At 41.9% G+C, this 24,442-nt stretch overlaps 1 protein-coding gene across 2 annotated transcripts; it reads right to left on the bottom strand.

Moving 5' to 3' along the window:
- Nucleotides 1-192: 192 nt before the first annotated feature.
- Nucleotides 193-23,239, bottom strand: Tekt1 (tektin 1). 2 transcript variants are annotated; one of them, XM_046424956.2, is made up of 8 exons: nucleotides 23,124-23,239; nucleotides 21,380-21,585; nucleotides 13,525-13,690; nucleotides 11,016-11,144; nucleotides 10,467-10,610; nucleotides 8,286-8,508; nucleotides 966-1,162; nucleotides 195-517 (listed from the first exon to the last, which is right to left on the bottom strand). In XM_046424956.2, exons 2-8 carry the CDS (start codon nucleotides 21,567-21,569, stop codon nucleotides 310-312), a joined length of 1,257 nt encoding a protein of 418 aa, XP_046280912.1. In that variant the 5' UTR covers nucleotides 21,570-21,585; nucleotides 23,124-23,239; the 3' UTR covers nucleotides 195-309. The 2 variants fall into 2 exon arrangements, with proteins under 2 accessions (XP_046280913.1, XP_046280912.1); XM_046424957.2 differs by lacking the exon at nucleotides 11,016-11,144 and having other exon boundaries at nucleotides 193-517.
- Between the last annotated feature and the right edge of the window lie 1,203 nt (nucleotides 23,240-24,442).

The raw sequence follows: 24,442 nt of genomic DNA on the forward strand, positions 1-24,442 counted from the left end.
CCTCAATTAAAACATCTTGAACTCCCCTCCCCCACCCTGAGTCCCGTAATACTATCAGCGGCCTGCGCGTAGCATTGAACTACTAAGCACCCACCACGCCAGCAGCGGCAGAATTGAACCTCGCCGCCCACCAAATCCCCCACCACCACCTCACCCCAGCATCTCAGCCCCCGCAAGGAAGCTGGAATCCTTCCCCCACCTCCCCAGAAATTGTGGCAGGCTGACTCAAGTTTCACTGCCGACCTGAAACCAGAGTTCTTTATATTGTTTAATGATGTAGTTTAATGAAAATCTCAACTGTCCCTACTATTAGCAGACCGCCTCCGGGCAGCTGCCCCCGGACCAGCCCGAGAGTTCATCGCCTTCCCGGGGCGGAATGGACTTCCTCATCTGCATGCACAGCACTTCATCTATGTAGATGGTGTTCTCTTTCACCTGGATTTCCTCCTGCAGGGCAAGCTGTCTGCGATGCAGCCCCTTCAGTTCCACGTGAGCTTGGGCCAAGGTTTCCTTTAATCTGCAGGAAGGAGAACACAAAGGAATGATTTCTCTCTCTGCATCGTTTTTTGTTTTTTGGGTTTTTTTGGGGGGGTGGGGGGGTGGGAGGTGTCTGGGTATCCAACTGGAAGCCAAATTGGTATGTGCTCTTCCCTTCCCTCTCTCTTTGGAACAAATATTTCTGATTGGTGGCCTTAGGCCAGATTCGTGACTTTTCCATAAAAATGCCAATATTTAAAACCGCAGATTTTACCTAAACATCTGGATTTGGAAAAAATCTCAACATGGGGATCCATTTCCCACAGGGCAACAATTTTGGCTGGAGTTAGTAGAGGAAGGAAATCTCTGATACAGAGCAGGTTTCTCCCTGTAAGGCCACTGGCTAGTCCCTGCTTGCCATCCAGGTTAGGGTTACAATCCAGATTGGGTGGCACTCTGGGCCTCTCTGCCCCTGGCTGCTGCCCTACCGTGCAACATTATGGTTGATCTCGTGAACCTCCTTGAGGAGTCGGTACTGGGCAACATCACGACACAGCTCCACATTGGGCCGGTAGGTCCTGTTCTCCAGGCGTGTGTGTGCCACTTTGGCAGGCCCCTCTTGATCAAGGATGGCTTTTTCAAGAAGTGAAATGTTTTTCTCCTGGGAAGCAATCTCTTCCATGACCTTATGGAAAGAATTAGGCCAGGTTGTACTCCTCAAAACTCAACAGTGCACAGCCAGACCTGTTGTGATTATGTGTGTTAGGGAGAAGGGAACTCAGATTTCTGTCTGAGCAGAACCGCAAAATGTAATGTGATGTAAACAGCTTCCACCCCCAGAGAAGGCCCTCAGCAAAAGCCAGGCCTGCTCAGGCCTCACTACCTGGATACAAAGCACCTTCAGATAGGAGCAGAGACTATTTCCTATGAACTCCCCCAGGTTCTGTCTTCCTGAAGCCTGGGGAGAGAGTGTGGCAGAGACATCTGAGCTTTGTCAGTGTTCTTGAGGGTGGCTTTGTGCACAGAAAGATCACTCACAAGTTACTTGGTTTTTTTAAGAATACTATTTAGTGGGGCTGGGGTTGTGGCTCAGCGGTAGAGCGCTCACCTAGCACCTGCGGGGCCCTGGGTTCAATCCTCAGCACCACATAAAAATAAGTAAATAAAATAAAAGTATGTGTCAACTACAACGAAAAAATATTTAAAAAAAAAAGAATACTATTTAGTTATAGCTGGGGATGTTGCTCAGTGATAGCGCATGTGTCTAGCATGCCCAGTACCAACAAGGGGGAAAAAAAATGCATTTCTTCCTTGAGTTGGTTTGTTTTGTATTGTTTTTTTTAACTTTGTACCATGGAAATTTCCAAACATACACCAAGATAAATAGACTAATGAGTCTCATGTACCCATATCAATATAAACAGTAATCAATAGATGGCCAGTCTTGTTTCATCCATATCTCCCTCTCCCCAGGTCCTCCATCAATCAGCAAAACCTAGATCATATGTCATTTCAGTCTCAGATACTTGAGTGAATATGTCTAAGATAGCAGGAGACTGAGAGGGAGGGAGGAAGTACAGGAAAGGGGAGGAAATACAGAATTTGACAAAATTATGTGATGTGCATGTATAAATATACCACAGTGAATTTTATTCACTGTGGTATATTTATACACAGTGGAAATGTGTGGAAAGTAGACCATTAAAATAGAAGGAAAAAGTGGTAGGGGGAAGGGAGGAAAGCAGGGGCACTGGGGACTGAAATGGAATAAATAAAATTCCAAGCATACATGATTATGTCAAAACGAACCCAACTATTATATACAGTTATAATGCACCAGTAAAAGCCAAGAAGAAAAAAAAGCTGCTACTAACATGTACAGCAATTTGTGTGAACGTAAATTTTCAACTCTTCTGGGCAAATACTAAGACATGAGATTGATAATGTAAGAGTATGTTTAGTTTTGTAAGAAGAAGCCAAACTGTCTATCAAAGCAGCTGTCCCATTTTGCATTCCCACCAGGACTGCCTAAGAGTTGCTGTTGCCCCAACCCCTCACCAGCATTTGATGTTTACCATATTTTGGAGATTTCTATAGGCATATAGAGGTATCTTATTGTTTTTTTTAAATTTGCAATTTCCAAATGGCATATGATGTTGAACGTATTTCATATGCTTAATTGCCATGGCTGTATCTTTGTCTCTAAGGTGTCTGTCCAGATCTTTTGCCCATTTTTAGCTGTTTCTTTCCTTATTGTTGAGTTTTAAGAGTCCTTTGTATATTTTGGATAACAGTCCTTTATCAGATAGGTTCCCTGCAAATATTTCACCTGAGACTGTGGCTTATCTTTTTATTCACTTAGAAGTTTTACATTTATAAATGGTTGAAACGATCAAACGCAGAATATCTCATGTCATGTGGAAATTACATAAAGCTCAGTTTTCAGTGTCAATAAATAAAGTGGTATTGGAACCAAGCCATGCTCATGCGTTTATTTCTGTCTACTACAGTGGCAGAGCCAAGGGGTTGCAACAGACTGTATGTGGTTGGTTTGCAGTGTTGCCCAGAGGACTGCAAATCACAGTGACATGGATGTAACTTGAGAGTCTTCCAGCCACGTATCACCACACATACCATGACATCTTATTTTCTTGTTTTAGTTCCAGTATGTCTTAGTCCATTCCTGCGGCTGTTTTTTAAATACCTGAAACTGGCTAATTTATAAAGATCAGAAATTCGGTTCTCGTAATTCTGGAGCTAGGGAGTTCAACATCAAGGCACCAGCAGATTCAGTGTCTGTTGAGGGCTACTTTCTCTGTTTCAAAATGGTACCCTGTTGCAAAGACCTTAAGAGGAGATGAATGACCACCCACCCATGTGGATGGCAGAAGAGCAAAAAGGCCTTACTAGTTCCATCTGGCTCTTTATTAAGGCTTTCATTCCCATCCATTAGGATCACTCCTGAGGGCTGGGGATGTGGCTCAAGCGATAGCGTGCTCGCCTGGCATGCGCAGGGTGCTGGGTTCGATCCTCAGCACCACATAAAAATAAAATAAAGATGTTGTGTCCACCGAAAAATAAAATAAAAAAAAAATTAAAAATTCTCTCTCTCTCTCTAAAAAAAAAAAGAGAAAAAAAAAAGATCTTGAGGATCACTCCTGAAGTTCCATCTTTTAACACTGTTGATTGAGATTGAGTTTCAAAGTAAATTTTGGAAGGGTCATAAACAGTCAAACCATAGCACAGAGCATACTCATCATGTTAAAACAAGAAAATTGGGCTTCATGTGATGCATTTTAATGGCCCAGTGGAGCATAGGTTTTGTTAATGAATTAGATGTCAAATCAGTGCATTTATTAGCCGATGACACTGTAGCTGTGCCAAAAAAGTACAATGAGTTTTCAGACTAAGCATTGATCGCAATAATCTCAACTCACAGGAAAGCAATGATCAGAAAAATTAGAAAATTTAAAATAGAGTATCTCATCACTGCAGAGCATCTCAAAAATGAAAATGAGGCTACAATCAAATTAAAGTTCCCAATGGCTCATTCGTTAGCCAGGCAAGGAAAGCCATTTGCTAGCTAATGAAATCATGTTTGACTGCAGTGACTAAGGAAGTGTGTCCAGAGAATATAAACTTATTTGAGACCATTAGTCTTTCTATAGAACGATTGCAAAGTGTTGAGGGCATAGGGAGTAGATTAATAATCAATTAAGAAAAAAGGCAAGTCATTTGGAGATGGTTCTCCTTAATGAGTTGACAGGTGTTCTGATACTGCTTAGTGATGTTTATTCAAGGAGTCAATGCTGAGTTTGAAGTAACTAGATAATTAGCTCTATGAATATATTCTGCATGACATAAGTATTTCCAAAAAGTAGAGAAAATGCTAATTAAGTACAACATGAAGTGGAATCTGCTAAGAAGTGGTGTTGAACAGAAAAAGGCTTGGCTGAACAAATTTATAGAGCGTGCAAAAAATATGTTATTTAGAGCCTATCGTTGTATTATTCATCAGAAGGAACTTCTAAGAAAATATTTGGATCTATCATGTGATATTGAGCCAGCATCCACAACAGTGAACTTCATTAGCTCTCAACCATTATATTTCTGTGAATTTTTGTCAGAAATAGAAGTTGAATATCCTAATATGTCCTACCACTCAGTAATTCAATGTCTCAGTAGTGGTAAGATTTTCTTGTGATTAATTTTAGCTCAGGACCAAGATTTGCCGCAGCCCGGCTGGCTGGGCAAAATAGCCCGGGGGGTGACGAACGACTTGTGTAGATTGATACAGCAGGAGTAGGAGCCGTTTATTGCTGGACAGGAGCAGTATTTATACATTCCACACAGCTTATCTAATTAGCATAAACTAGATACATCAGTCAACCAATAAGGAATCTCCACACTTAATGGCTCGCTTTTGTTACTTCTCAAACCACTCCCTCTGGCATTTTGCCAGGCACCATCCAGACTTGTTTATGAACTTTAACATTCCCCTGGCAAAATGCCAGGTGTTATTTTGACTTGTTTACAGATTCTAACAAAGATTGACATTTAAAAAAAAAAAATCACCCTAAAAAATTTAAAAAAAAAAGATACCCTCAATTAGCTTCTGCCACAGACTTCATATTTCTTGAGGGTTCCAATGTAAGTCATTTCAAAAACTAACCATGATTTTAATTACAAATGATGCCCTGCTTTATGCATATCCTGTGCTAGCAAATGTTAAAACAAGAAGCAAGACCTCTACTCCCACAGAAATCTGCAACAAATATTCTCCAAGTTCCAGTAGTGTTTTCTTGGACCTCACAGCAAGTCCAAAGGAAATTTCATATTTCAAAATCCACTTAACTTGTTCAGTTAAGGAGCTTCTACCTCATCTTCAATGGGAAGTGATTAATCTGAAAGGTAATGAATGACATGCTAAAAAGCAAACACCAAAAGACTCTCACAGCATTCTATAAATGCCTTCCAAGTAATGAATATGTTCAATTAAAATCATATGCTCACAACTTGTTAGCATAAATTGGCAGTACCTATCTGAATGCAAAGATATTTTCAGAGATGGATTATGTAAAGTCTCACTACAGATCAACATTAACAGATGAATATTTGCAAATGAATTTATAGAAAACATTAACTTTGAATCCCAACAAAGCAATATGTTACATTTCTCTCTAAAACATAATTCCCTTCTTCTTCTTAGTAGACCTATATTACTATATGTTTGTGTGTATATACACACACACACACTCTCAGTCATTATTATTACTCTATTTTGAATTTCACAAATGAATTTGTGGAAATTTGTTTTCTCCCTTACTAAATATCAACATAATATCCTTTATTTTTTCCCCTTTTCCCACAAAGCCTAAAATACTTCCAACTTGACCTTTTCATCAAAACAGTTGGCTACCTCTGTGCTACATTATCTTAAAAATTCCTAGACTAGGGCTGGGAATATAGCTGAGATGGTAGAGTGCGTGCCTCTCATGGACAAGGCCTTGAGTTTAATCTCCAGTACCACAAAAAAAAAAAAAAAAAAAAAAAAAAAATTCTAGACTTAATTGTAAATCTGAGGTTAAAATACGTTTTGCCCTATAAGAAAACAATTGTGTCATTATAAACAAAGTGAAGGTTATTCTCTGTTTAATTTGGAGGTCTTCTTTTGAGCTTGGTGAGTCCCCCATGACCAAGGAGGCTTCTGGCAAGATGACAGCCAGGCGGACTCTTTTCTTATAAAACCTAGGTTGGTGGCCTCCCAATAAGGGTGAAGGGCCTCAGAGTTATTCAAAGCACACACTCCCTAATCTTTCAGTTCACATAGCAATGCCACCCCCATCCAGGTGGCTAAGTCTCTTAGTTGGATTTTGAATATTTTAGCTCTTAGGAGGCCTAAGTGATTTCCCCTGTTAACTCCTCATGCCTTTGCATTTGATGAAATCAAATCAAAAAAGTGTGTGTGTGTGTGTGTATATATATATATATATTTTCTTTCTCTTACACCACAACTGTTCTGAATATTAAAATGATTTCAGATTAAATTTTGGTGCCCGCAGTCTCCAAGCCCATCCCTCTTATATGAACCTTCTTGCACCCTTCCACAGTGAAGACTAACCTAGCAGCCACTGGTCACATGTGACCACTTAGTATGTGAAATGTGTCTAGCCCTAACTGAGCTGTGCTGTTAGTGTCAAATGACAGTCCTCTGCATCCTCAGGTTCTGCATCTGCTAATTTCAACCAGCCATGGATAGAAAATATTTGGAAAACAATCATGTCTGTAATGAGTATGTACAGATTTTTTTTCTTGTCATTATCCCATAAACCATACAGCGTAATGGCTATTTACATAGCATTACACCACTTTGGATTATAAATTATCTGGAGATGAACTAAAGTGTATGGGAAGATGTATGAATATTAGCTGCAAATACTACACCATTTTTATATAAAACCACTCAGCATCCACAAATTTTGGTATGTAAGGAAGGTCCTGCGATTAGTCCTTAAAAATATCAAGGGATAGCTATACACCTCTTGGTTTAAAAAAAAAAAAAAAAAGTAAAATAACCAGGCACAGTGGTGCATGTCTGAAATCCCAGTGACTTGGGAGGCTGAGGCAGGAGCATCATAAGTTCAAGGCCAGTTTCAGCAACTTTAGTGAGACCCTCAGCAACTTAGCAAGATCCTGTCTCAAAAGCTAAAAAGTACTGAGGCTGTAGATCAGTGGTAAAGAGCCCCAGGGCTAAAACTCCAGCACTCCCTGCCCTACTCCCCCCCACCACCAAATTAATATATATCACTAGTTATGTTGATGATATGTTGAAGTAATAGGGTTTTTTTACATAGCAGGTTAAATAAAACATAACAATTGATTTTACCTGTTTCTTTTTGCTTTTTTTTAAAAGTGACTACTTGAAAATGTAAAATGACGTGTATGGCTTGCACTGTGTTGGACTCCGGTTCCCTAGACTCTGTTTCTCTGGAATGCAGAGCCCCAACTCCCGTGTTGGAGTTGAGGCAAAGGGCTCAGAAAGCTTGAGGTGTCTGCTAAAGGAACCCAGCTAGCTATCACCAGACTGGAGTTTGGCCCCCGTCTCTTACATTTGGACCAAATGTAGCACCGTTCCTCTAGATGGCTTAGCCTGGGGTGCGGGTCGGGGGTGCTGGTCATCAGGATCCAGGATGGGACGGTGAGGAAGTTGTGCTGGAGCCTGGTTGTTAGGTATTCAACAACTCTGCCTGCCCATTGCTAAATAGGTAGCTCAAAACTGACCACAGTGGAAATATTTACACCGTGGAAATCTGCAAATTCCACAACTCAGAGCCTTTTTCCCCTCCTGCACCCAACCCCAAAAGCTAGTTTACAAGAACACCTGGATAATGGGAGGGACGACTGGCCAGAGACCCAGAGTGACAGCTGGATTGGGAGAAGCCGGTAGCATCAACTCATGGGAGTTCAGAGTCATAAAAGATGTCTGAGACCAGGCAGCTCATATCTCCATGTCACATAAAAAGGGCTGAAGCCTGGGATGTCAGAGAGCCAGCCAGACCCCCAAGCCTCCCATCTCCTGCCTCTGTGCTGTATTCCTCGTATCTCTGACGCTGGAAACCCAGAGTGGGGAAAAGCCACACTCCAGTCCCCCCAAACCCAAAGCCTGCTGCTAAGATGAAGAGATGCAAATGACCCTTATTTATGAGGTAAACCAGGATGACAGTACCCAGTCCAGATGGCCTTTTTGGTTCCATGGCAAAACCTCCCAAATCCTCTCTTCTCTGTCCCCCATTCCCCAGGGGCCTCACCTTGGCCAGATGAGTAGCCAGCTTGTCCCTGGCGTCCTTGATCACCTTCAGCCCGTTCTCGAATGCCAAGTCTACCACCTCACACTGCTTGCGCAGGTCGCTGGTCGTCTGGGACAGGATGCTATCCACCAGGGCCTTCAGGGCCAGGGAATTGTTCCTCTGCTTGTCAGCCTTCTCCACATTGGTGTTGGAGAAGTCCAACCAGTCTTCCAGACTCACCGAGCTGAAACGCAACCCACACACTCAGCCATTCATAGCACGTCTGGGCTGGGGAAGAAGGGCAGGGAGGGGCCCGAGCCCCGGAAATGCTCTGGAAGTTAAGTCTACCTTCACCAGCAGAAGCACCTAGAATGTTCTTCCTGTCTCCAGGGAGAGAGAACAGTGGTCTGTCAATGACAATATCTTTGGGAAACCTCCCACTGGACGGGGACCTTATAGACATTGCCTCATTTAATCCTCATAACAGCCTAGTGAGCTAACTTTTATAACCCTTTTTTAAGGAGGAAGCAAACTAAGTCTTGGAAAAATGAAGTAACCTGGTCTAGATCACAGGGCTAGGAACAAATTGAGCATCAGAATAATAAATAGTAATGGGCTGTAACAAGCTAGATAACATAGGAAACCATGAGCCCATACAAATACAAAAAGAAAAAGAAGAGGAGGAGGAGGAGGAGGAGGAGGAGGAGGAGGAGGAGGAGGAGGAGGAGGAGGAGGAGGAGGGGGAGGGGGCGGAGGAAGAGGAGGGAGAAATAATTGCTAGTTTGATGAGGAACTTTGACAGCATTGACGAACCTCAAAGTTAATTGCAAGAAAACAGATATGGAATATATATATGATGCTGTGTAATAAAAAGCGGTCAAAACAAACCTTTTAGAAGAGAGGAGAGTGGCTATATTTAGGGAAAAGAAAAAGTATTGGTCAGAAGGGGACCGGAAGGGTTTCTGTGGTGGTGAAGGGGTAGAGATGTTTTCTTTCTTGCCCTGGTTGTTGGTTACATGAGGATTGTCCACTTTGTGATTGGAGGAAGCCTCTGAGCTGATCCCCAGTGATCCCTGCCTCCTGGTCATCCCATCTTTGTGTAGTCTCCTCACCTGGAGTATGGGAGGAAACTGGCTTGTTTCTCACAAGTAGAAAGATGAGATGTCAGTCCTGGGATTAGGGTGTAAAAAGGACTGTGGCCTCTGTCTTGGGTTCTCTCCCTCTCCCTCCACCTCCCTCTTTATTTTATTTTTTTATTTTTTGAGTTGTAGATGGACACAATACCTTTATCTTATTTGTTTTTATTTGGTGCCAGGGATCGAATTCAGTGCCTCACGCATCTCACGCATGCTAGGCAAGCGCTGTACCACTGAGCCACAAGCCTGGCCCCTTCCCCCTCTTTTTCTTTTAGATTACTCAGTGTGGGAGAAGCCCGCTGTCATGTCATGAGACTGTCGTGTCATGAGAAGTTTGTGTGGCAAGGAACTCAGGCCTGCCATCACAGCCAGCTTGACCTCAACCTTGGGAGAGGTTAAACAGAGGCACCCAGCTAAGCAGTGCCTCAGCTTTCAACCCACTGAAACCATGAAAAAAATAAATAAATGTTTATTGTTTCAAGCTGCTAAATTTTGGAGTAAACTGTTATACAGCAAAAGATATTATTGTATTATTATAATACAGTCCACTTAACTGTACAGTATTGTGCACTTTTCTGTATGTATAGTTATTTCAAAGTGATTTTTTTTTAATTAGAATGAGTTAGGTCTATGATTTAATATTAATTGAAAATTGCAAGTTAGATGTTACAGAAGAGGTATGTAGTATATTTTCATCCTTGCAAACTAAACAAAATATACTTGTGTGGGTGAGTGTGCATACAACTATTTGTATGAGCCCACAGGTAACACTGTTTATCTTGGAGGATGAAAGATGGAAAAAGAAAGGTAGAGGAAAATTATTAACTCACCTTTTATGTTTTTAGGATCTTTTACTTTTTAAAAACATGAATAGGTAAAAGAAGGTGTAACAGCAGACTTTCAGAGAGAGGAGCCTCTGGGCACTGTGTCTGGGTGGGCACTGGTCAGCGCCTGTCTTTGCCCTGAGCCCGCCTCTCCCCAGCTCCTGGCTGTCGGTAGGATGCTTTGTCAGGTCCTGCCTGCCTGAAGGGGTCTGGGACATTACCAACATCAGGGCCTCACTTACTTGGGTTCGATCCTCAGGACATTTTCAGAATATCTGATGTTTGGTGAGTTATTGTTGAGTGACAAGCAGATGTCATCAATGGTCAAAGCCACAAACTTGTCCTTCAAATCCCTTTCCAGATTGTACTTGGCAGAACGGTTCAGCCTGAAGGGAGAGGGTAAGCTGGGTTTCTCCCCCTGGAAAGCCCAAGTGGCACTACAGCTTCTTGGGACCAGGTCTGCGACAGGGTGGCCACACTTCCATCCCCACCTCCCTATCCCACTAACACACACCCACGTGGCCTTTTGATGATTGGTGGCTTGACATAACCAAACCTGGACTTCAAGATCCTCCCTTCCATGGTGACATTTTTTTGATATAAGGGGTCAGGCCTGGCAGCAGTGGGCTCCAGTGTCCCCTAGTTCATCACCACCAGTGAAACCAGCCCACCCTCCCCCACAACCCCAGGGGGAGTGGTGAACCCCAGTCCTCTGGAGCCAGCCTTGGTGGGCACCACTTCTTCTCAAAATTCACAGTGGAGACTCGGAGGGCAGGCCCAGAAGGCGATACCTAATCTGCTCTGTTATCTCCTCAAGAGTACGGGTCAGCAGGGCCATGACGCCCCGGATGATCTCCGCCTCCTTCTGCAACTCCTGGTCCACTTCGTCATTCACCAGGTCAATGCCCACACGCTTCTCCCTGGCCAGGGGGAGAGGCCGGTCAGCCAATGCATGCAGGGACAGTTCGGTATCTGCCCACATCAGGACCTGTAAAGGTACCTGGACAACCGACTTGGGTATCACCAGATCCTTCCGGGTGACACACTTGAAGATGGACACTAGTTGGTGTATGTCCCACTTCAAAATACCCAAAACCCAAGGAAGGACAATTGAATGGGGACTGGCCACTGGGTCTGAAAAGTGTCAAATGGACTTTTCCCCCCCTAATTTGGCCATTGATCCTGAAGCCTCATCCTTTTACCTATTCATTGGAAATATTGTCTTTTTTGGGGAGGAGTACAGGAGATCTAACCCAAGGGCACTTTATCACTGAGGTACATCCTCAATCTTTTTCTTTTTTTTTTTTTTTTTTTTTGAGACATGATCTCATTAAGTTGCTGAGGGTCTCACTAAATTGGTGAGGCTGGCTTTAAACTTGTGATCCTCCTGCCTCAGCCTCCTGAGTCACTGGGATTACAGGCATGGCCACCACACACGGAGAGAACATTGTCTTTTGACTTAGAATTTCCAACGTGTTTCCTTCCTTGATCCTCATCTTTGACGAGGAATTGAATTTAGTGAGATGTTTTCTTTTAATAAACATTTTAATAAATATTATTATAATATTGAGTTTATATCAATATTACCTCAGTGAGCATGGAGCACAGTGACAGGCACTGGGTTTTTATATAAATATTCCTGCTTAACCTTTTCAAGTACAGATCAGGAAAACTGAGTCTCAGACAGGTTAAGCAACTTGCCCAGGGTCACAAACTGGGCATTACACATGCTTTCAATCACTGTGCTATTTCATTCCCCAAACCTACTCCACTGCCTCATGCTTTATTCTTTTCTATTTTGCATGATCATGGCTGGAAGGAAAGCTCTCCTAACCACTGGATGTTTGTCCTGAGGCACATTACATAACTCATCTGTGCCTTGGTTTCCTCTTCTGTAAGATGGGGATAACTATGAGTACTTCATGGGGTATGCCAAGGAGCAAACGAGATAAAAAGCATACAGTACAGTCCCTGGCACATAGTAAGTACATCCTAAATAAATTTAACAACCTCTGTATTATCATTAGGATTAGACATGAGAAAATTGGGTAATTGGGTGTGAGCTTGAGCAAATTGGTCAGCTGCCATCACCTTTGTTTCACATACCTCTAAATCTGGCTGTGGGCGGGGGGGGGGGGTGGCGTTGCTGCCTTGTTGATGCACAGGCCAGGATCCTGAAGGGAACAGGTGCATTTGGGAAACTGCAAAAGCTCAGCACTCCTAAGCCCCTACTGTGGCCTGGAGAGATCACTGAGGACCCCGTCGTGATGACCTTTGTTTGCTGTGGTAAGAAGCGTGAGCTTTATCTTGAAGCCATTGGGGCCTGGGATTCTAATTAAAAGGTTTGAAGCATGGGGGTAACCTATACAAACCTGCATTTGGAAAAAGTCACTCGGTAGCCAGTGTGGAGGATATACTAGATTGACGGGGCTATCCTTGCAGCTAGAAGGCCTGTCGGGGTGCTCTAGCTAGGGCTGCCAACAGGGAACGGGTCTGGAAATCGGCATCTCCCCAGAGTCAGAGGATCATCTGACTCAGGTTTACAGAAGAAAAAAATAATAATAAAAAGGTATGTGTGTATAGTGGTCTCTGGATTACAAAGTGCCTCTGTGTGGCTCCCTGGATCACAGGCAGATTTATTGTCTCCCAGGAGCTATAATATCTGTACTCACCTTCTTCTTTGGCAATAGAACCCCTAATTTTTTTAACTAAGCACCTGGTTGCCTGAAATAAATACAATCATTTTTTCTTAGCTTTTAGTGGTGTGCCCATGTGATTAAGTTCTGGTGAGTGGCATGCAAAGAGAAATGGTGAATGCCAAATCCTACTTATTCCTACCTGCTGGAGAGTGTAGATATGATGGCTGGATCTCCAATTGCCATCTTAAATCATGAAGTAATCTGGGGAACTAAGGCCATGGGCAGAGAAACAACAATATAGAAAAAAAGCCTGGAACCTTCAAACTGTGGCATATCATTCCAACTTGAACGGACCACCTCTACACCACTTAAATGTAAGACAGAAATTATTTTTGTTTGAGTTTAATGTCATTTTACAGTTTTCTGATATTCACAACCAAATTTAGTCCTAACTTATAATAAGTTATTTAAGAGCAGAATTTAGACATGAACCAAACCCAATATACTTCTCCCACTGCCCAGCACCATGGGCATTTGCAGGTGTTAAAGGAACACCTGCTCATCTGATTCACTCTAACCCATCACCTGGCACAATCAGCTCTTGCTACCTAGCATGGCGCTTCTCAGAGCAGATGACTCATTGAGGAAACTCCCCTCCTACCTGTAAGCCAGGCACCTCTCGGTGATGAATAAGGGCTCTTTAAAGCTCTCCAGGGATTTTTCCACTCGTATCTTATAATTGAGTAGATCATCAGTTTCATTCACAAGCTGCTCAAGTTTGTCATCTAACTCCTTCTTCCAGAACCTGACTTCCTCGAGTCTCTGTTCTGAAGCACACAGAGAAGTTATGCCAGGGTTAATGGATTCCCAAAAGATCACCTTTCTTCTTTCCCCCTAGAGTGGGTAGTATATTTCTCTTGCATATTTCTCTCTGCTGTGAGCTTTTCTGTTTTTGCAGAGATGGAACCCAGAGCCTACGCATGTGAGGCGATAGGCAAGCGCTCTGCCACTGAGCTGCACCCCAGCCCCAGCCAACCACTAACTTCGAACCTAGAGAACTATTGAGAAACCACCTGAGACATGTTCATTCTTCTTAGTGCTTCTTGGAGCATTTTTTTTTATCGTTACAGATGTTTATTAACAGAAAGGAAGACAGTTCTTCCCACGTTAAACATCAGATTTATCGTTCTACACTAATTCTTCAATGCCCACTGTTTGGAATAACTTTTAATTTTATCAAGGATATAAATGTACATTGCTTGAAAAGTCCAACAAGTATCACAAAGTATTACAATTCTCTGACCCATCCCCACAGACTCCCACTCTCAGGGAACAACCAAGTTAAACACTTTTATTATTTCTTCTAACATTTGCTTACACTGATATTTACACATTATTAGTTTAATATTGAATCTATTGATTTCCTATGATGAAAGATAATGATTTTCTTAGTTTTGTTTTTTGGAGTTTTTTTTTTTTTGGGGGGGGGGTTGTTTTGGTCTTGTTTGTTTTTGAGCATACTGAAGATTGAACCCAGGATACTTTACCACTGAGGTGTATCTTCAGCCCTTTTAATTTCTTATTTTCAGACAGGTTCTCAGTAAATTGCCCAGGCTGGCCTCAAACTGGTGATCCTCCTGTCTCAGACCCCTGAGTAGCTGGAATTATAGGAATGTGCCACCACATCTGGCATGATTTGCTTTTAACCAACTCAAACAACATGATCCTTCCATCTCCCAATATATTTGCATCACCTTTTCATTAAATAATGACTTATTTTCTAGTCATATTTTTGTAAGTTTGTAAATATCATTTGCACCTGAATCATGTAGTATACTATGCTATAATAAATTTCTTACAATATTCCTTTTTTTTTTTTTACTAAGCATTTTAAGGAAAAGATAACTGATTGTAATAGGAAAACTACATAGTACATAATGAGTTCAGAATGAGCAGTTTGGTATTTGAATTATAAATTCATAAAGTATTGGTTGTAAAACTATCAATTTTCCTTTCTGTAAAATGACTCTTATTTTTCTTAAGGTACATTTTATTGTGTATATTTGAAGTTTAGACTGTACTGTGGGATACACAGAGACAGCAAAATGGTTATGGTAGTGATCGTTTCACTTTCTATTTATTTATTATTAACTTCTCAAACTTTCTGACAGGACCTTAAGTATCCTCTGAATATGTTCCAAACCATTTTATTTCTTCTTTGGAGGCATCTCTCCCAGAACCCTTTCTCCTCCTGGTTGGCTCTCTATTTTTTTTTTGTTACGGGCCAGGCTATGTGAGCAATGACTAAACAGACTCCATTTTACCCTGAGACTCTATGTCCCATAAGAAATGCTTCTCCCATGGCAATACCCCACCTCTATGCCCATCAACAGTTGCTTATAGTGTGTTTGGCAACACAAAATGGCAGTTCTTATACAATGTGAAATTGTTCTCTTTTGGGTTCCCATTTTTCTTGGACAATGATTGCCTAGACGCTAGTAACCATTCTTTAACTTGTACTCAACTAGGGTCGTTTTGACCCCTTCTGCTGATGATTTTAGATCTCGTGATGTTTGTTTATGGTCTTGAATCATAGCAACAGCCACTTACACTTAATGTGGTTTGGGACTATAAATGTGTACTCTAACCCTTAGAGGGATTTGAAGGGTATAGACTTGCAGCCTGCCCCTTGGCCTAAGAAAATGATGTGACTCCGTTTTTGAAATAAATAAATAACAGCAGCTTCTACCTCAAGGCCTGTCCTGAGGAAGGGGGCGTGACCCTTGTCCTTGGAAAAACCCACAGAGCCTTTCTAGGCAGATAGCCATCCTGCTGAGTTGTTTGTCTGTAAATAACAGGAGAGATCTGCGGAGCCAGGTGTCCCTGACTCAGTTAGGCTAGGGGAGGACCCATAGCAACCCCTTAGCAACCACCAATCAGCATGAGACAGGGAAAATACCTGGGATGCCAGATGACCCCCCAGTAGTTTATGGTGGTTGATAACATATTGGGAAACCATGTAGTTTAGCACGTACACCCCTCGTGGCTTAAACCAATCAGTTCAAAGGAATCCCCCTCTTGTACTAACCAATCACCCCTACCCAACTTGTTCCCGCCAGTGAATGTGCTAATCAATGTTAAGAGTTGTTGTTTGATTTTCCCTCTGTATGGAATGATTTGCTGTGTGATGTTCTGACACATAGAATAACCCTCCAAAACCTATAAAATCTCACTAAACAAAGGACCAGGACTCACTCCCTGGGCCGCTGAGTCCAAGCTCGAGCTTGCAATAAAGACTCTTGTGTGATTGCATTGGATTTGGCTCCTGGAGGTCTGTTGGGGTCCCATGAATCTGGCATTACAGCCCACCAGCTGATGAATCCAGACTGCCATTTGGTGAATAAAGATGGTTCTGTCTCCTGCTTTCAGATCAACTGGGTGATTTATTGCAATCTAGCCATAACATTCTGAACGCTTACAATCTTATGACTTTGCTCTAAGGAATCCCCTTCACCTTTCTCATGAGCTGGACTCCCATTTCCTAGATTGCATTTCTTCCTCCTCCTTGAATTACCCTTTCAACTTGCAGAAGCACATCCTTTGGCAACTTCCTAAGAAATGGATGCCTCTATGATTAAAATCTTTAAGAACTTGCAAGTCTAAACCCACATGTATTCTACCCTCACCCTTTGATGACATTTGACTATGCACTGGTTCATAGATTGTAAATCCTTTCCATTGAGAATTCTGATGGCTTGGCTCCATTTTCTTCTACTTCTCAGGGTTTTTGTTGAGAAGTCTGAATCCATTCTGATTCCTGACTTTTTTTTTTATGTAGTCTGTTTTCTCCACTCTGAAAACTTTTAGGAATTTCTCTGTTTTCTTGGTGTTCTCAAATTTGTTTTTGTTTTTGAGATGGGATTTCACTCAGTTTATTGCCCAGGCTGGTCTTGAACTCTTAAGTTCAAAGGATCTGCCTGCCTCGGCCTCCCAACCAGTTAGGACTATAGGCATGCACCGTGCCTGGCCTTTTCCTACCTCTACTTTCTGAGGATTCTTCAACTTTATCTTTCAACATTTATTTGGATGTCTAATATATTTTTTTTCTGCTCTCATGCTTTTAATTTCCAATAACTTTTCACTGAATGTTCTTTTTCAAGATTCCTCTTCTTGTTCCATGGATTGGACAATGATTGTCTAGACCTTAGTAACCATTCTTTAACTTGTACTCAACTCAATATCTTCTCTTGATACTCAAGGAGCTGATAGTGTATTTTGTGTTTTGTTCAATGCAATCAATTTCCCAAGTTTCCATCTGCTTGACTGTTTGTTTTGGTGTCTGCTCTGTTAGAGGTTTTCTTTAAATGTTTAGTGATTGTTATGGTTTGGATTTGGAAATGTCCCCTTGAAAAGCACATGTTTTAGGTGCATGGTACCCAGTACAGTAAGGTGCAGAGGTGGGGCTTTTAGGCAATGATAAGAACTGTAAACTCATCAGTGGATTAATCAGCTTGATGGGCTAATACTTTGAATAGATTCCTGGGTGGTAACTGTAAGAGGTGGGCATAGCTAGAGGAATGAGGTCATTGGGGGGTATGTCCTGGGATTATATCTTGTCCCTGGATATCCATGATACCTCTCTCTCTCTCTCTCTCTCTCTCTCTCTCTCTCTCTCTCTCTCTCTCTCTTTCTCGATCCATGATCTATCTATCTCTCTCTCTCTCTCTCTCCATGATATCTCCCTCCCCTCCTTTTGGGCTACCATGAGCTGAAAACTTCCCTCCACCAAACCAAGCCCTCTGCCATTATGTTCTGCCTGACCTCAGACCAAGAGCAATGGAGATGGCCATCTATGGACTGAGACCTCTGAAATCGTGAGCCCAAAATAAACTTTTCCTCCTCTAATTTGTTCTCATCAGGTATTTTTATCACAATGACAAAGAGCTGACTTAACACAGTGGTCCTTATCTGATTTAAGAATGGTGTGCTAAAAGGCTAACCAGGGGCTCCACTTGTGGAGGACAGTGCTTGTCAACCAGAATGCTTTATTATACAAACTGATCAGGCAGAGTCCAGGAATCTCACTGGAGAACGCGCAAAGGTTAATGTTGGTAGAGCTTTCTTTTTGGACCAGTTATTTTCTCCATAGAAAAACCTTTCAGTCTCCCCTGTCTGGGGGAAGAAGTTGCATTACCATTGTCCTGGGAGCTAGCGGGAAGAACCACCATTCAGCAGTAGATTCTCATTGAGTCCTTCGGCTTTGAGCTTTCTGTGGAGTGGAGAAGGGGCTTTTGATAAAGACTTTCAACCCATCTGGTTTCTGGTTCTATCTTGAAGCTTCATCTTCAGAAGTAACTTGGATCTATCCAACGTGAACATCATGGAAACTTGGCAAATCGACTGCTTTGAATGAGCTTCTGCAGCACCAATCAGCAACATTCTCACTGTCCTCTACTCCTCCTGGCCTTTTGCAGTTCCTGAGTGTGTCACCACTTGACTTATTGCTTTCTAGCTTCCAGATTCTTCTCATCACTAGGCTACTATTGTTTCCTTCCACCTGTCTCTTTGTTCTGGAGACATAGCTTGCATGAATCTTTTACTGCTATTTGTTGGAAGTTGAAAAGGGAGAGGAGACCATCACTTGTGTTCCATCCACCATGTAAAAGGAAGTCTCCCCCCTTACTTTGGAGTTTACTTCCACCCCCACCTTGCATCCTTCACTACCTTCTCTGTTAGACCTGTTATCTCCAAGGTCCCCAATAATCTTCAAGTCACCTGTTCAGATTCCTTCTTGTTCAACTCTCCGCCTCCTTGACATTTAGACAGACTTGGATACAACACAAGACTTCCTCGCCCACAGAGCCCCCGTCTTTTGTACTTCCTGACCTTGATCTTTTTGTTCTTCTACCCAAGCTCTTGTACCCCAACACTTCCCCAAATCCTTTTCATTATCTGCCCTCTTTTCTTCTCTTACAACATCTTCTTTGAGTAGTCTACTTCCTGTCTTAAGGTGATGTCTCTAGATTTCTAATGCTGCCTCCTAAATTCTAACTAGCTACTTACTGAACTGAACCTTCCAAATTCAAGGTCTCCTTCAGCCAGGGTCCAGCCTTGACTCCCACTCAGGTCCACTCGTCTCCAGCATGCTGCTCTCCTTCCTGTACTCGGTACCACAACTTGGACCTCTTCTCATTCCCCATAAATGCTACCTGCATCTTGCCTTTATTATTTTGTCCTTGTCTTCCATTGTTAAAATTAATTCACGGATCCAACATGCTAATTATTGACCACCTCTGCTCTTCATCTTTCCAACCATTGCTTTAATCCAGGCTAACATGGAATAATTGTATTAACTTATCTTTTGTGTTTTATATCTTACAATTATTAAAACGTGTCTATCTTCAACTTTATACTCTGGTAAATCTAGCATGTGATGGACCTCTTTAACAGATGAACAAATAAAGGAAAGGATGGATGGATGGATGGATGGATGGATGGATGGATGGATGGATTCTGGTACCTCAAAATGGAATGGCAAGGTGAAAGGTTATACATGTCCAACTTTGGTAGATGCTGCCAAAGCTTTATAAAGTGGTCATAACAATTTATACTTCCACCAGAAGAGAGTTCCAGTAACTCCACATCCTTCCTAATGCTTAGATTTTTCTTTTTCCTTTCTTTTGGATTGCCTCTGCTTTTTCAGTTCAGTCACTGTGGGTGTATAATGACATTCAAACTGTGTTTTTAATTTCCATGTCCTTAATGACTAATGAAGTTCAACAAGCTCTTCCTATATCTTTGATAAACAAATGTACCCTTTAATTTAATCTCATTTATTATTTTTTGCTTTTATGGTTTTTTAAAAATAAGACATCTTTTCCTTTTCCAAGTCATTAAGATGTTTGCTAAAAGTTTTATTAATTTATCTTTCCCATTTAGATATGCACTCACCTCAATTTGATTTTTTAATACATGATATGAAGTAGGGCTTGGGATATAATTTTTTCATGTGAATGTCCAACTGGCCAATTTATTGAAAAGATGATCCTGGGGCTGGGGTTGTAGCTCAGTGGTGCAGTGCTTGCCTAGTGTGTGTGAGGCACAGGGTTCAATTCTCAGCACAGCATACAAATAAATGAATAAAATAAAAGTCCATCAACATCTAAATTTTTTTTTAATTTTAAAAAAGACAATCCCTTTCCATCACACTACAGTATTGCTTTTATCATAAATCAGATGAACATAAACGTATAGGTTTATTTCTCAACTCTCCACTATGTCTCATTGTCTATCCTTGTCAATTTGTTCCTATGTCAATTTGTCTATCCTTGCCTATATTTCATTGCCTTAATTATCGTTGCTTTATAAGAATAGGTCTTATAATCCACAGTCTCCCAGCTGTGTTCTTCTGGAACTTAGTCATGTCTATGCTTGACCCTTTGTATTGCCACATGAATTTAGAAACAGTTTGCCAATTTCACCAGAAATTCTGCTGAGACTTTTTTTTATTAGTATTGCACTGAATTTATAGATTAACGTAGGGAGAATTGGCATCTTTAAAATACTGATTCTTCTAATCCATTAACTCATATATCCTTGCATTTATTTATAACCACTTTAGTTTTTTACAATAATGGGTTGTAATTTTCAGTGTAGAACTCTTGCACATCTTTTGTTAGATTTATTCCTAAGCATGAGATTTTTGTTATTGTTATTGTTGTGTTTTTGCAGTGCTAGAGATCAAACCCAGGGCCTTCTACATACAAAACACATGCTTTACCACTAAGCTACATCCCCCAGCCCTTGATGTTTTTTTAATGACACTATAAATGACTAAGCTTCTAAATTATTCAATGAATCAATGACATTAAAATTTAGAGTTTGAAAATCAGTTGTCACCACTCACTATGGTCTTACATCCAACCCCTTTGTTACCTACCTGGCCACTATAGATATTTGAATTGTAGCCTCTGGCCTATCATCTCTTGGTGTTCAGGAGATGTTGCTTGTTTTGCTTTATATTTATTTTTGTTCTTACTTATTTAGGGGTACTATTCTTTAAATACCATTTTAAGTATGGAATTGTCAAGAGAAAATTATTCTTCCTTAAGAAAATTATTCTTCCTTTCTCTCTAGGAAAACATTCCCAATTTTCCAATTCCTACCCCATCCCTCCCTTAATTTTCCTATTCCAGCACCTATCTGGTTATAGTCTGAACACCAACTTTTATATCTTTCTCCTCTCTAACCAGGAGCCCCTAAAAAGCAGAGATTCTGATCATTCCCAGGGCATAGATCCACAGATCTCTAAACCTGTACCAAATCAATGATGGCTGGAAGATGGCTGAAAATCAGACTGAGTTACTATGTGTCTGTCTGAGAGCAGTGAGCTAAAACACAGAGCCTGGGGAATATACAGGATGTCACCTAATACTTCAAGAGTGATACATTGCCACACTTGAATGTGACACTACAGACAAAACTCAGTAGCCTCATCTGAATATGGGAGGTCTTACCAATTTTCTTGTTAGCATCACTTTGAGATTTCCTTGTGGTCTTATCAATTTCATCCACAAGCCTCTGGCTTTCTGCCACCAGGCGTTCCGATTGGGACCTCTGGGCCTCTGCCCTGTGGTACTGATTCTTATTAGAGATGTGCCACTCTGAGGGCAGAAACTTGGGTGGAGATTGTAGTAGCTTAGCCATTTGAGATTTCCAAAACCTGATCAAAGGCAGACATTTTTTTTAGGTTAAATAAAAGCAATTTTTTTATTTTTAAAATTATTATTTAAGTATGACATATCAAAAAGTGCAAACATCACAAACCATGCACACAAAATGAACACATCTATGTAGCCAGCACTCAGATCAAGGAACATCTCAACCCTCTTTCTAGTCACTAGTCACTGCCTAAGCCCCACAAGGTGACACTAACCTGAGCATTAATAATCCAAATTATTCCTCTAGTTTCAAACTTAATATAAATGGAATCATACACTATGCATTCTTCTGCATCTGACTTCTTTCATTCAATATTCATAAGATTCATCTGTATTACTTGTATAGTTGAGGTTGTTCTTTCTCATTGTTGTGTGGTGTGCCATTGGATAAATACATCAAAACTCATCTTTTTCTACTGCTTTTTTCTTGGCTTGTTCCACTTTAGTCGTATAATGAGAATGCTGTGACTATTCTCATGTGCAGCTTTTGGTAAATGCATATGTTCTTTTTTATGACTCATTAGAATTGCTGAGTCATGGAATTAAGTTCTACCATACAGATGAGCCCAGAAATGTTTCCTTAAAAATGAATAAATGTGGGTTGGGGTTGTGGCTCAGTGGTGGAGCACATGCCTTGTCTGCGTGGAGCACTGAGTTCGATCCTCAGCACCGATAAATAAGTAAAATAAGGGTGTTGTGCCCATCTACAATTTTAAAAAATTTTTTAATGAGTAAGTGTGACTAGTGTAAACTGACAATTCAGTCTCAAGCCTATTCGACAGATAAAAGAATTGAAGGCTGGAGATGTGGCTTAGTGGTAGAGTGTTTGCCTAGCATGCTTGAGGCCCTGGGTTCAATCCTCAGCACCAAAAAAATAAAAATAAAATAAAATAAAATAACTTCCCAAGGCAAAGAACAAGAAGGGAAATTCAAAGGAAGGCAGCCAGCAGAGGCCAGCAGTAACATGTCTCCAGCATTGTTTTTCCCCAGGGCTGGGGATTGAACCCAGAGCCTGGCTCAGGCTAAGCAAGTGCTCCACTGAGTTAACTCCTCCCTACCTCCCCCCTCCCCACCCAGCTCTAGCAGCAACACCAAGACTAAAAGGTACCCGCCTCTTCAGCACACAGCTTTGGGTGACTAAGAGCTGCCTTCTACCAACAGGGCTGGGCTGTGCCCCCAACCCCACCCCAGCCCCCCCAAAATCTGAGCTCCTGCCCTCAGAGACCTCTGGATTTCTGAATCCTTCACACAAAGTTGAAAGCTGAGTCAGATCTCGGCTAGGCTGAGCACCTCAGCCCACCCAGCCCCTCAGACACTTGGGGTCTCCCCATTTCTCTCTAGTCCAGTCCCTCCTATGACCTCTCCCAAGTTTGTCCGAGTGTGGGGTCCAAAATTTACCCCAAGTCTCCTGGCTCCGTCTAGGTAGCCCTCCCTCGGAGTGGGTGGGGACCTAAAATTAGAGCTGACCCCAACCCGCCCAAGTGTACAGGTAGCGAGGAGGGGTGGGTGGAGGGGAGTGGGCCCGCCTGGGTCTACTTACCTCAGCGCCAAAAAGAACTATTAAACAAGCTCGAGATGGGGACCTCCTTACCCCAACTGGAGCTTCCGGCTCTTGCAAAACTGGGAAACAAGATGGTCACCATGACAACTGGTGACGCGTCGCCGGGGCAAAGGGGGCGGGTTCCCCCACCAAGTTGCATCGCCGGGAGACACTGCGCAAGCGCGAATTCTCCCGTCCCAGGGTCGGAGACTTAGGGATGCAGCGGACCGTGGGGGCAGACCCCGGGCCCTCGCAATCCACCACTCAGAGTGGCCAGCGTCGAGGTCTGGGTCACCTCGGGCCGCTCTGTCCCTGCGGGGTCTCGGATTCCCCCGGTGTACAATGGGGTCCGGCTGGGTGTTACAGCCTGGCCCTGGAGAGCGCAGGCGCAGGCGGGTGCAGGACCACCCAGCCACAGACTCAGCCCTGCAGGTGGAGGGGGCGAGAGAGATTCCTGGGGTTATCACGGCCTGGGGTAGGAAGAAGAAGCTTCAGACATTCAACTTTAGAAAGGAAACTTCAGGACCCCGGGGGGATCCTGGCACAGCGCAGCTGCAGGTGTGGGATTATACACAATGCACAGCTAGCCCCAGTATGTGGGTAGGAAATAATGGATTCCAAGCAGATATGCAGCCCAAGGCTTAGAATTTACTAAATGAATGAGCATACAGCTAAAGCCGTTCCTCAAGGTAAAAAAAAAAAAAAATGCAAGGTGTATTTCAATTTTATGTGGTCTTGAGATTTTTGTGGATTGGAATAGTTAAGCTTCCATATGGGCAACATTTTATACCAATTTTTTTTTCTTTAGGCAAGTGCTCTATCACGGAGCTAAACTCCCAGTCTGACACCAACTTTGTATCCTGTCAATGCACCACCTGTAAAATTATTTTGATGTTATTCTTCAAGGCATTCATTTTATATGTAGCATATTTATTTTAAAAGGAGACTGCACCACTACCAGAAATGGAAAATTAATATCACCTGTGTGACAGAAATAGAAATAAAATAAAACACATAAATACAAATAAAATAAAACAAAGCAACATAAAATCGAATGTTGTTTTAAAACAATGAAACAAAAGTAATGACAAACCTAACCTATTCTTTAAGAATTTACATCTGAAACCAAGTTCCTCAGTAAGGAGAATGAACTTGTTTCTAATAAGTAGATGTTTGGTTTGATGTTGGCAAAGATCACTTGATTTTTAGTTTTGGTGTTTATCAGTACTAGGATCCCAACTCACTAGTAAACCTATTTAGAAAGATCAAAATGATTTTTTTCCAATCCAGTGGGGAGTTGATAAGTTTAATCCTCCTGT

The sequence above is a fragment of the Marmota monax genome, unplaced genomic scaffold (assembly GCF_021218885.2).
Source record: "Marmota monax isolate L192 unplaced genomic scaffold, Marmota_monax_Labrador192_F-V1.1 WCK01_AAM20220418_F8-fsc00218, whole genome shotgun sequence".
Taxonomy (NCBI): domain Eukaryota; kingdom Metazoa; phylum Chordata; class Mammalia; order Rodentia; family Sciuridae; genus Marmota; species Marmota monax.